This window comes from Liolophura sinensis, chromosome 7, assembly GCF_032854445.1.
Source record: "Liolophura sinensis isolate JHLJ2023 chromosome 7, CUHK_Ljap_v2, whole genome shotgun sequence".
In the NCBI taxonomy this organism is placed as follows: domain Eukaryota; kingdom Metazoa; phylum Mollusca; class Polyplacophora; order Chitonida; family Chitonidae; genus Liolophura; species Liolophura sinensis.
In genome coordinates, this window is record NC_088301.1 from 33,574,783 (window position 1) to 33,588,520 (window position 13,738).

Here is a 13,738-nt window from a genome sequence, read left to right on the forward strand (position 1 = left end):
CGCCAACCTTGGGGTAGTAGGCCTACCGGTAAAAGTAGTTTTGAGTTTTAATAACATTTTGGAACACGTTTGTTATTCTTTCATCCTTTTACTAAAATGTTTTAGTTTCACTACTGCACTCTGCAGCTCTCTTTATTGTAATATGCAGTGATGGACGGAAGCAGAACGTTCCAGAGCTCCAACAGTACTTTCAACGAAGAATCATTTCTACAATTTTCATAATGTGGGGGCGCCAGGCAGCAGTACAAAGCGATATCTAAGGATGAAGCTCTGCTCTTATTTATCATCAGATTTCAAATGATTGGTTGATAGTTGATCATTCACCATTTTAATATATCAGTTGTTACACCCGTACCACCTGCACATTGCACCAGGAGTTCGATACTAAGTTGCTAACATGCATAGATCTACCTGCAGCCTGTTACTTTTGTGAAAAACAGAGCAGGCAGTAATCTGTTTTGACTAAGGCTCCAACAGTATTTACTTCATTTAATTTTGCAAGCTTATGGTTGGCTACTTATCCAGAGTAACTTCCGCTCACAATGATCATGAAATTCACTGGCAACATTTTCAACATACACAAGTCAAATTAGATTAGTCGAATGAAAACAGGATCAGCATTATTTCACACAATTTGTAGGATTCAACATATTGCTTCATGTCATCACGGCTTATGAAATAGCATCTGTCTTATGCTTTGTTCATTGTCAAATTCTATCAGTTCAAACGGCAAATGGAACCCTGTTTTTGGTGTGTGGAATGAGAAATTATAATTGCAATATTTATTTGATTGGTGTTTTACATCATACACAAGTGTAACAGGATGATACAAGTATATAAGAGCTATCTACCTCTTGCTTGGGCGACTCTCCCTATAGTCTAGTGGGGAAAATTATGGACTCCAAACCCAGAGATCGCTGGTTCAAATCCCCAGCTTGTAAGCCCGGTCACATTTGGCGCTACAAACATGGGTACAGGTAGTGGCTTATATAGCAGGCTGTGATGCCTTCAACAAGGAAAGGTGAATGTGACAGGGTGATTTGTATGTATAAGCGTTAACTACCTATGAGTAGTAGTGGCCAGTGGTGGAAGTGTGGACTCCCAACCCAGAGGTCACTGGTTCAAATACTCAGCTGGTAGGCCTGTCAGGCAAGAATAATTCACTTGTGCAAAGGCAGTCAGGGTTTGTAGAGGAAACTCAGCTGCACCATCTCATGACCATCTGTAGGATAAATAATAAATTAATATGTTATGTCAAAAGAGATCAACTTACACAGCACTTACAGCTAAGTTCTAACAAGAGACAGATTGCTACCAGGTAAGTTGTGAAAATGACCAGACTGTGAATTTGTGTGTTTACATGTGCACCTCGGGGGCAGATTTCACAAAGCCAGTTTTAAAAAAAAAGGCAGAATTAGAAAATTTGATTTTAACAGTTTATTTTTGAATGAAAATAAAATTTTGTGTTAAAATCAGGAGTATTAGGCATCATAGTTTTAAATATTAGATGTCAAAACTTTGTGGGATAGACACCTGTTTGGAAAGAGAGAAAGTTATTGATTGATTATTAAGAAAGGAAAGAAAAACAGGTACCTTTACTGACTTTCCGGAAACAGGTTTTTTTTCCCAAATCAGTGTATCATTTTGGATTCGTGAAAACAATAATTACACAGCCAGCACATATACAGTATAACCCGAAACATAATGAAATCACAAATTAACAAGCCACACAATATCTTAATTACATTACATTTTTATGCATTGCAGAACTGCATTTGTGTGGGAGTGTGTGAAGATGTGCTTTCTGAACATAGTATGGTTGAACCTTTTTCTTATGGTATGTTTCTGTGGAAACACCAGTGGTGCAAGGTCGAATGTTGAACCAGGCAAACACTGTGTCGATATCCCAGATCCTACAGGTAAGCACTCCATGTACCTATACCAAAGCCAAATCTAGAGCCATTTTAGTTCAGGAAAATGTTCAGGCTTCTAAACTGTTGAGTGCCCAAACGAATCAAGCTGTATTAAAACTGACAAGAAGATTGAACAAAAATGTGGTTAAATGTACTGTTTACGTAGTTTTCACACAAATTTCTTCATAACTACTTAAAAGCTCTTGGAGGGCATAATCTTGAGTTGCATTTTAAAAAATTCCTTGCAGTCAAAGTTTTACTTTAAAATTTGGGATTATAACGTTTTTTCTCTAGATATGGCCCTTTCTCTAGATCTTTGGACTTCCCACGCAACATTACAGTATGTACATCAGAAACATTTGGTGGTTCTTGATTCTTGTCAACATCACTTATTACATTAAATTCAGACAGCTTGACAGAGTTTCGTAGCCAAATTTTCAATGCAATTTTTGCACATGATTTTTTTCAGGATCTGGTTATGTGGAGACATGTGCCTCTTGCTTTTTTCAACAAAACTGCTTGGACACCAATGTTTGCTTGACTGGTTCAGAGGGTGAATTGTGTGAAAGATGTGTGCATTTCAGTGATTTACTTCACACTGGCCACAAGGCTCAAGGTGATGTTTACTACATTTAGCTTTTGTATACATGTACTACCTTTTGCACTATTATTTGAGCTGGTGTTGTTCTGTTGCTGAAGTCATTAGATGAACTGTTTGATTATATAAACGGATTGAATATTTAGGCATAGTAGTGCTTCAGGGACAAGATTGCATTTTCTTGCAATATAATCTTGACTATAATGTTATATATAAATATATAAATACAATGCAGGTGCATGATGTGTGTTAATAAGTTTTTGAAAAGGATGATGAGTAAGAGTATTACTTAGTATATTTGCTGTACATATGTCATATATAGAGTGTATGCTGTTTCATTTATATTTGCAGGCATTTGTAAACCCTTCTCATTGAAGACCTAAATGTAAATCAGACATTTTCATCAAATATACAGGGACAAATACTGCCCCTTAATATGGATACCCTTTTGTTTTGACACAATTTAGGATAAAATTAAGAAATTGATGAAACATCTGGCCAAGTATGCAGTTATCTATAAGAAAATTTATAAGTACCTGGTAATATTAAATGACATATTTTCAAGTTAATCATATTAAACACATTTTGAAAGTTTTAATCTCATCTAATTTTGGGTTATTGGCATCATTGATATTTTGTCCCTGATGTGTGCGTCTGTCTTATTTTATAGCCTTGTTTTCTAGCTTTTTGGTATCAACCACAATAATCTAAGGCTTTAACCAATGATGTTGTTTAATTCACATTGTTACATTTTTAACTCCATGTGTAATTTTAGGTTACTACAGAGTTGGGAATACCTGTGTTCCTTGTCTGGCTTTTCCGTGGGCTTTAGTAGTTCTTGCAATTTTTACCATCATTTGGCTCTGGGTTGTGGCTTACAATAGTCTGACTCCTTCCTTGGCAACAAAGGTATGCAGGATGATATAATTACATATAATTAAAGATGCAACTTAGTGAGAATGGGCAATATTAGTTCCTTTTGTCATTGTCAAAATAGTCCCAATCACCCTTTATTCATAATTTTCTCTTGCAAATAGAAAATAAAATTAGACCAGTTAGTATTTCATAAACTCTTGAAGTAAGGAATGCTATATAGCCTGATGATTTAATCTCTAAAATAAAATATGAACCATTCTTTATCTTTAAATGATTCCTCTACATTTGTATATAATAGTCCCAGCTCTTGTCTACTATGATAATAAACACATCTACAACAATTGTTTGTTTTGTATCTTTGCATAATTTTTGTCTTTCTTTCTTATTCCAGATAAAGCAAGGCCTTGATTTCTTCCAGTATGTAATCTTGTGTTTTTTCTATCAAGGTGGCTTGGTCGAACACTATCACTCGAACTGCTTTGGTGTTTACATTCTCCTACTTCAGCACCTCTGCAGCAACACCATGTAAGTCAGACAGCGAAATGGAATGATCACACTGTAAAAAAAGAACAACAGGTCTTTCCTCACGAAATAATTAATGGCATGGAAATGTTACCCTTGCGCTACACTGTGTAATAGTCTTAGCATGTCACATGGTCATCACTGGTTATATGAGAAGGCTCTACCCCTTAATGATCATGTGGTATGCTACAACTTATTTGTCACTCAACATGCTGGTTTTATTACTTGCTCTTTTAGAATATGTGTCTTTCTGGCACACTATGCACTTTCCTGAACTGTCAATCTCTCTGACATCACATTTGCTCTTACCTGGAATGGAACGAATATAAACATCATTATGAGAAGCGTTGGCAGCACATACAATGTATCTGGCTTGCGAGATCTGTCATAACAAATACTGAATTCACATGTTTCAAGGTGCAAGCACAATCATGGAAATGCATACAAAGTAAATAGGGCCAAGTCCCCATTAATAATCGTTGAATATGTTAATTGCGACCCTGGAATGCAGTTGTGTAGAAAATATTCTCATTTTTTCTAGCCATTTCATCGATCAACATGCCTCAAGGGTGTGATAAGTTATGATACAATCTGATTTATTGTAGTCTTTTAAAATGATTTTATTACAATTACAGGACATAAACATCTTCATTCACTTTTCTGGGGTCATGTCATCATGTCATCATGAGTGCGAAGTTATTCCCAAATGAAGTCTTCAATATTTGTTCTGATTTTTTCTTAAGGAGAAAAAGACACTGGAAAATAATTTTTGTATGGTGGGTATTTGGGACCACCTTTTGGTATTTATAGTCTTCGTTTAATAATGTTACAAATGAGGATGTAACACAGGTTTAATAAATATTTTTGCACTAGAATTTGTCCTTTTCAGCTAACAAATGTATTAAACCTCAATTTGGATCATATTAATATATTTAATATTATCATAAATATTATCATAATTTAAATTAAATGCATATGTTTCGATATAAACAACAAATTTACATTCAAATAAATTTATTAAACAAGCATCACATCCTTATTTAGAACATTATTATGCAACAGCGATAAATATCAAAACTTGGTCCCAATTACGCACCATACAAAAATATTTTCAAATACCCTTTTCTCTTGAAATAAAAAAATCCAAAAAAAACCCCCAAAAGATCATATCTGCTATTAAGTTTTGACACTCTTACTTGTGATTTCGGCATTATTTGTATGTTTTCTTGTCCTTGACGCTGGTGATATATGTATATATATGGTTTTAGGTGAACTGCAAGGATATAGATTTGTTACAGAAAATTAACTGATTAAATACTCGGTGTTAATTGTGTTTTACGTGTAAAGAGTCTGGGCTTATCAGCAAATTGTAATTCAGAAAGCAACAATTCATTGCCTGTCTTTAATGGTTGCATGTATACAATAATATGAATGTTTGTGTTTTTAACGGGCCGGTATCAGGTGACAACAGCTGACTTTGAGGATTGCCATGTGTATTGTTTCAGCTTGCTTGGTTTCTCAGTCACCGCTGTTATACTTTATGGAGTGGGGAGTCACTGTCGCTATCGTTGCCATCTCTCTCATACTCATGTGGGTTCTAGATCTCAGAAAGGTAAAGTCACAATCTTAATAATTAGTGTTGAAAGGTTTCCATTCCTTTATGTAACTTGAAATGGAATGCATACAGCCTGCTTCTGATTTTCTTGCCTGCTATAAGTATAACGGTAATTAAGTTGTTGGTTTGGAATAGTAAGTAAAATCATACTGACTCAAAAGTAGGTGAGGATAGTTTGAAAAACTCAAATCAAACACAGATCAAAATGTTAATCTAGGCTTGTAAAGAAAAATAACCATCTACATCAATCAAATTTGGTGAGATTATAAGTAGTAGAGCATTGTTTTTTTGCAATGCAAAAGAAAAAAAAATGTACACAACAATACAAGCATAAGTGTAAATTTTTTTTTTTAAATTGCAGGAATCTCGACTGAAAAAAGGTGGAATACAAGTATTAGTTCAGAAGAAGTTGTGGAGAAAACGAGCTGTTTATCGAAGATTTGCATATCTGATTCTTATGATATTTTATGTGCCTGTTACAACTTCAGCGATACAGTCTTTCAGCTGCACTGCTGGCCTCTACCCTGAAGTATGAAAATTGATAAATATAGGTTAAATACAATATATATAGAGCATTGGGTAGATTGCTTTCGAAAATTTGTTTCAGCAGTTTGTGTCAGTTTATAATGATGTGATAGCCTTTTGTTATTCTTAAATTTTCCAGCTGTCTTTTTTTTCTTTGTATACTTTGAGATTATTGGGTATAATAAGTTGATTGTGAAGAATCGATGCGGTTAAATGAAGCTAATTTATTTTTAATGTGAAATTCATCAGATATTATGAGGTTGATTCACAAATGGATAATTTAAGCTATGCATTATGATTCCTTTATGGTTTGAAAATATACTCTCACATGTAAAGTGTTTATTAATAACCTCATAGAGACTATACCAGAGAAAAATTGTATATGTTTTTGTTTAAACAGTTCAAACTGGACTGTATGTATTCTTCAATAGCCAACCTATGACCTTTCAGAAATGTTATGTTTGGTATCTTGCAATTTACTGATTTTACACAGTAATTAATTTTTTAATCGCTTTCACTGTGACTTGAACTTCAAAGTTACTGTTTGTAGGAAAAAACACAATGCTTAACCCCAAGTGGGAGGCCTCTCTGCAAAGTGGATGCTTGTGTTTCACACTACAGTGGAGACTTGTAAACTCTCTTCCCATCTGTAACAAAGTGGTCCAAAGCTATTTTTTTTTTTGTCGTTTCATTGATTACGTCACAGTTATTGCTGCATATGTGGTCATAAAACACCTAGTTAGTACACAAGCATGGCAACGTCACAGACAAAAATGATGTGTTTTATTGCAGTTTGACTGCTTTGTGTAGCTGATCCTCAAGTCTCTTAATGTAACATCATGTCGTCACAGAAATAATACTAATGTCCTTGGTCATGTGCATGTTCTTCAGTGACAGTTCAGAAAGCAGTGAACCTCAAGGTGGAAAATTTATGAGCCTCATTGTCATCACTTATCCGTGCATTTTACAGAAAGTGCAGGGAAACGGAGAGTTTTCTAACCTAAGTTATCTTCATATACTTATATTTAACTCTGTAGCATTCAAAGCTACTATATGATATATACAAGTCACAGTATAGAAAGTCTCATGTACATGTACCTTGAATGGACTAAAATCTTATCTTCCTAGCATTTAAGAGTTAACATACCCGAGTGTTTCGTTATGTTTTGACAGAGTTTGACATTGCACCGTGGACAAGGGCTGTTCCTATATGACATGAGGATTAACTGTGATGAAGTGGGATTTTCTGTGAGTATACCATGTTGTGGCACTTTAACATTCATATTTCATGGTCCATTTTGCAGGTCTGAAGAAAAGTTCATGAAACTTTTTGAAACCCTCTGTGTTCGTGTAATAAAGTTACCAGAGCAAGTAAATATGCTAAAAATTTTCCACTTCACAAGAATTTAGACCAAGCCAGAGGGGTCAAAAAGTGGAAAAACTATGCTATGATTTAGACTATTCTGGGAATTTATAATTAATGTTATGATGGTGTAGGAAAAATTGGTATATCATATAACTTAAGTGCATAAGTGCATAACTGTAGGGAGAGTATAGCTTCAGTAATCTATGGTGTAGCATTATTCTATGGTATTGGAGTGCAGGTGGGTAAGAAATCTCTGGTTAGATGTCTTTGACACACCCATTTGATCTAAATGACACCTGAGTTTGGTAATTGATGTGAAGAGCTGGTAATGGCTGAGTGGTTAAAATTTATGTGTTTCAATAAATAAGACAAATGAGATGCAGGTTCAATCTTGGCATGGAAGGGAATTTGTAGAGTCTCTTTTCTCACTGCACGTTCGAGGGACTGACCCCAGTGGGATCAGCACCAGGAAATATGGCATATCTGCACAACAGAATAAGCTATTCCATCGTCATACATACCACTGCCTATTTCAGGAGTGTTATACCACATTTTTACTTACACCACCTGTATGCGTACCTGAAGTATATTAATGGGGAGGTGGCATATTTTTTAATCCCATGAGATGGTGCTAGTGTGAAGCAGGACCTTGAGCCATTGTTATGTCAAGAATGGATTGTGGCATAACGTCTACACAGTTAAAATGCATCCCTTATGTCATACCGTCTTTAATGTGGCGTCATCATAATGAGCTGGAAAAGCAACATTTGAAGTCAATAAAATGACGTCAGGGCCCAGCTGTCGGCATTTGACAGGTCCCCATCGCTAAGTTTTATCAGGAATTAGTGATGCCTCTCTCATTCCACTTTTATGCATTCAGCACAAGATGTTTAAAATGGGACCCACAGGTCTTCATGACCAGGGCCCAGTTTCACGAAGCTCACGTTACGAGCTCACAACTACCACGACGACGTAATACCTACAGTACTGGTTGCTGTATTAGTTAAATGGACGTAACGCTAAGAGTGCTTGGTGAAACCAGGTCCAGAACTTGAGATTTCTGTAATATCTGCAATACCACTGACTGAACTAGCAGCATGTTTGCTTAGTATACATGGAACAAATCACAACCATGCGACCGTGTTGTCAGTTAAGTTCTGTACTTTTTAATGCTGTTGCACATGTAAGTGAATTTCTTGTATAAAGCATATTAATGTTTTCCATTGGAAGAATTAGGGTAACTTTTATAGTATACATTAATATTGGTGAACATATTTATGTGTGCCATTTCAGAGATGAATGGAATAAGTCATGGAGATACGTGGCATTTACATTGCCTGAAATGGGAGATGGTGAGGGGCCATTATTAGCTTAATGATTTAATTGATTCTTCTGGAACTCTACTAACTTTTAACCAGTGAGGCCACAGGTTCAAATCCAGATTCCACTGTTTTTGCTCTTCTTTTGTGTCAGGGACTGAGATTGTGGCCTCCCCGGCTCCATATCTGGTTTCTTCTAACCATAAACTGAACTCTGGCTGATGTGACATAAGTGAAATATGACATTGCAGAAGGATTATATAAGAAAACTATTAGTTTTAATTACAGCTATTTGCCCTTTCTCTTTTCAGGCTATGAATTCATTAATCACTTTGATTATGGTGGCCCACACATGTTTGTTACCTCTACTGGTGCTTTTCTTCACTCTCAGGCAGAAGAAGTGGGGATTTCTACAGTGCAAAATGATTCAGTATGGGTGAGGTGAAAATGTAGTACATGTATATGATGTGTGGTACGGACTGATCAGTTCAAATAGACACCAAGTTAAACACATGTAGCCTGCCCATTTAATACTCATGTTAATATGTACACATCAGGTCATACATGAAGAAACTGACAGATAGGAAAAAAATTGTTTTCGCACATAGTGTATTCATATATTGATACTACAGCATAAATAAAATGGCTTTTTGAGGTAACATCAGTGACAACAAAAGCATATTTCACCTAAATACAAGGTGCATGATATGTGGGTTTTAACACTGACAGACCTGTGTACGAGACGTACAAGGAGAGATGGTGTTTCTGGGAGACGTTGGTCATGCTGAGAAAAATTGTCTATATACTTCTGACCAACACCTATCCAATAAGGTAAGGCAACAAAGGTACCATTTGTGTTTCTTGTTTGAATTCAAAGAAGATTCAGGGTGTCCTAGTGCAATACTTATTCATCAGTAATGGATGGAACATTAAAAAATCAAGAAGCCTGTTTTTATAGCTATGAAAATATATTTCTGTGCCTTCCTGTGCCTTCAGCTTGCTGAATTTCAAGCCTGTCTAGCTTTTGTAGTACCAAATATTTGATTGCATGAATTTGGTCTCATTTTGCATTTCATTAATACACTTCTGTTTGATTTGTTTGTTGAATTACCCAAGTCCCGTATACCAAGCCATCGGTCATTTGTGTGTCACTGGAACTTTCTTACTGGCTACAGTAATCTTCAGACCATTCAGGTAAATACCACTCATCTGTTAAAATATAAGTTCATTAATGTGCTTAGCACTTAGGCCAGATGCTTTACGTTGTAATCTGATGACCTTTCGATACATTTACTACATCTATACAAGTGTAGCTTTAGAAATAGCAATAATATACAGATATAGATATGGTTAGCCAACAGTAAACAGAAGGCAAAAAGAAACACAAGGCAAAAGATACTCTATCTGCAAAACCAATGCAAACTCTTCTAGTGTATGCATTTCTTCCGTATGGAGAATTCTTTAGCAATTTGTCTCTCAGCAGTTCATAAAATGTGATTTAGGAAATCAAATGGGAATGTCTAAGCCACTGAAACAGCAGTAACAGTAGAGCAGCGCAGATGAACAGCATTGGCTCTCACATGTTAGAACAGTGACTGGGAGCCAGGTCCAGGAATTTGGTATAGCAATTTTTATCGTCAACTGATGGATAGATACTTGTAACAATTACACACCAACTGTAGCACATCAAGAAAGAACAAAAAAACACACGCCTGTATACAGGATCAAATATATGAATAGAAATATGTGAAATATGTTTGCTTAACTAAATATTTGAATCTAATATGAAACACTTTTTTAATTAAACAATATGTATTTTATTTATTCCTCAGGAAATTCACCTGGAATCGACAAATGTTGAGAATGTTGTCTCCTTCCATAATATTTGAGGTAAAAAAAGTCTGACTGACAACCAGTTCATTAGTGAATATACTCGACATTTTGTCAGGCAAATAAGCAATACAATGTTTTGTGAGCTTGTCTTACTACAACTATGGTAAAATTCACTGATCCAACAAAACAAGGTACAGTAGCTATTGATCCTTGAAGGTAATTTCAGTAAATTATATGTACAAATGTGATGCAAGACACTGTGCGACCTTATCTGTGAAGTTCTGTATTTGCTCTCAAAATGTGCACTGTAAATCTATTTTTAAATGGGCAAATAATTGCTAGAAATATTGCTTTTGGTTTGGAAACTTAAATTTTTTTCAGTAAGGTATCATCCTTTTTTCCCCTGACAAACCTCATAACACATTTCTAAGATTAATGAAACTTAAAGAATCAGGAAATATGAGTAACTGTAATAGTCTGAACCAAATTTGGGTGCATGTACAGGACTTGCATGAACCAATTCAAAAATGTTCTTTTTGTTGAAGGTGTTGTCAAACTTCAGCCTTATTTTGCTTGAGACACAAGGGTTGTTGATAGCTTATGGCATCACAGTTCCAGCCTTAGACGCAGCATTTGTTATATCTCTGGCTGTCGCTCTGGTGTGCTGGTTAACTATAATTCTGGCAGTGGAGTATGAAAAGAACTTGGCAGTGGTAAGAATCTCACACTCAGAAAGGTACACCAATCTAGAGAGCAAAGTGGATAAGGTTGATTCTGCACAATTGAGTACAAGATTCACACATTTGCTTAGTAAAAAATTCATTCTGAATGGCAATACTTGAAGTCTTATGTATGTGTACTGGGCTTTTCTAAGTTATTGTGCACTATTTCGCTTTTTGGACTTAGCATTCGAACAATACCCAAAGAGCATTTCACTCGTATGACACTTGTTGGGCTTACAGGTCTCAAGACAAAACAAGACCAGAGGAGAGCATGCTAACCAATAGTTGTAGAAGCTGGATTCAGGAGGCCTCCAAAGTACGCTATTGTGCCAGCTGTTTTTTCTGTTCTTCGCCCTGCATTCATGTTCTCATGTTTCGAATGAATGTAATACAGATTTTCATATGATTCCAGTTTGAAGACTTTGAGGTGCCACTTGTTGAAAAGAGATCTCTATTTCTGGTAGAAGAGGATAACTCTCAAAGTAAAGATGCAGCAAGACGAAGGATAGATGAAGTGAGGCTGTTGGGCACAAGGGTGCAGCCGGTAGGGTCAGGGAACCATCCAGATGCCTCAGCATCAAGGAGTAAAGGGCTTACACACAAAAATGGACAAGCTAGAAAGCTGTATGCCACAAGAGAACGAGAAAACAAGTCTGTTGATAAAATAGCACTCGGGCTGAAGGGACATGACAATACGGTAGAAAAGTCACAGGAGAAATTACACAAGAGACCATGGAATGCAAATGATCCAGAGAAAGATGCAGAGAAACGCAGGCAAGCTGTTGGAGAAGTGAAGGCTTTTGAGAAAACATTGGAACACCAGAAGAAACGCGCAGGAGAAACTAAGGCACCAGAGACCAGTGTAGTAACTGAGGAGGACAATGAACAGAAACATGTAAAGTCACAAGATGAATTGTTATTGGTATTAGATGTGGATAGCAAGGAGCCTTTCACAAGTAGTCATGTGCCAGTACCTAGTGATCAACAAATAAACTCAAGAAAAGGGGGAAGAGAGGGAACACCAGACCCACCAGAAAATTTATTTGATGACAGTTCCAATACTTCATTGTTCTGACAAAGGACTACATTATATAGTAATGCAGATGATATGTCTGCTAAATTTTTCATTTCTCCAAGAAAAGTCATCAATATAAGATAATAATACAAAGAAGAGAAAGGTTTTCATAAGAGTTATCGGTTTATTACTATCCATCAAATTTAAGATCAATGTAACCATACTGGACACACACACATTGTGAACAAATCTGAATCCAGTCCAATAATATTAATACAAACATTACACTTGACATTCATCTCCAATAATGTCACCAGTCACTGGTAAAATGTTGCTTTGAAGAATTAGGTTTATTAGACTTTTCATAATTTTACTGTCAATCGCAAATATACCGAAAACTGTAGAACAAGCATTGATTAAGAATAAAAGTCATGAGTATCCTTTTTCATAATCTTGAGCTGAAATAGCAAAAAGAACATGTACATAATTTACAGGAGTACATGGTCAAAATGCATAATTCATCATATGAATCAACTAACGGTGCCAGGGTATATCTGACCTGAAAACAGTTAACTTTACAATATTCTGCACAACAAAATATTAATGATCCACAATCATTTTCATAAACTAAATTACTTTAAATACATGTAGATACAGGCTATTAAAAGTGAGAAGATAAAATGCTACCCACATGAAAGGAAAAAAACACTAACGGAACAATTGTCAGCATTAAGACCCATTCCAAAATTAGGTGAAAAAAATAAAAAAGTGTAAACAAAAGATGTTGCAAGAACAAAATAACAGGTATGACGGAAAAATTCCCTTGCGATATCTGTTACCATGCCTTTTTTAAATGTAGTTTAAAAAGGTTGCTTTGTTAACCACTGCACTGTTAGGCAGTCTTTTAAAGACTGTGATTTAAATTTTTCCTTATATGGTCTATCAGCAGTTGATATCACATCACAGCTGGCAATCAACACATTTAATGAAAAGTGCCTGTGCACATTCTCATTCTTGAAAATATCAAGATAGTGTTGAGCTAATTTTGGTTTAAGCAAGCACTGGCTTATTGTTCAAGCGCAGTCCTGATTCATTCTGCAATATCAAGATACCATTGTTACTACTTTTGTAACAAAATATTTTGGTTAAGGCTTCTTTTGTATGACTCTCCAGTGGAAAGAATTCACCCAAAAGTGCATGTACAGCGGCAAATAAATTTAATAAAAATACTACTTTTTTCAAGGAGGAAATCATTGTCCTTCCAAAGGACCCTTAAGAACACCCTTAAGTTAAAGAAAACTCTCAGAATCATGAAACTTTTTTATAATTATAGGTCAAATATAGCAATAATAATTGGGTTGTGAAGACGATAAAGTATGTTTTTTGCTTGTTGACACTGAACAGACTAGATGCATAGCCTTGAGGGCAAAACAA

The 13,738-nt window shown here is 35.6% G+C and overlaps 1 protein-coding gene across 1 annotated transcript; it reads left to right on the plus strand.

Moving 5' to 3' along the window:
• On the plus strand, window positions 1-12,364 carry LOC135471350 (uncharacterized). The gene is made up of 14 exons (XM_064750556.1): window positions 1-1,318; window positions 1,768-1,919; window positions 2,383-2,529; window positions 3,287-3,420; window positions 3,779-3,912; window positions 5,415-5,521; window positions 5,886-6,053; window positions 7,223-7,297; window positions 9,046-9,170; window positions 9,464-9,565; window positions 9,851-9,928; window positions 10,567-10,624; window positions 11,113-11,280; window positions 11,702-12,364. Exons 6-14 carry the CDS (start codon window positions 5,450-5,452, stop codon window positions 12,362-12,364), a joined length of 1,509 nt encoding a protein of 502 aa, XP_064606626.1. The 5' UTR covers window positions 1-1,318; window positions 1,768-1,919; window positions 2,383-2,529; window positions 3,287-3,420; window positions 3,779-3,912; window positions 5,415-5,449.
• The last annotated feature ends 1,374 nt before the right edge of the window (window positions 12,365-13,738 follow it).

Excerpts from the sequence above, each read along its gene's own strand:
- LOC135471350 (XM_064750556.1), top strand. The coding sequence starts at position 5,450 with ATGGAGTGGGGAGTCACTGTCGCTATCGTTGCCATCTCTCTCATACTC. Across the intron at positions 9,171-9,463 it reads TGCAAAATGATTCAGTATGG|ACCTGTGTACGAGACGTACA; the intron begins GTGAGGTGAAAA and ends TAACACTGACAG. Across the intron at positions 10,625-11,112 it reads CTCCTTCCATAATATTTGAG|GTGTTGTCAAACTTCAGCCT; the intron begins GTAAAAAAAGTC and ends TTTTTGTTGAAG.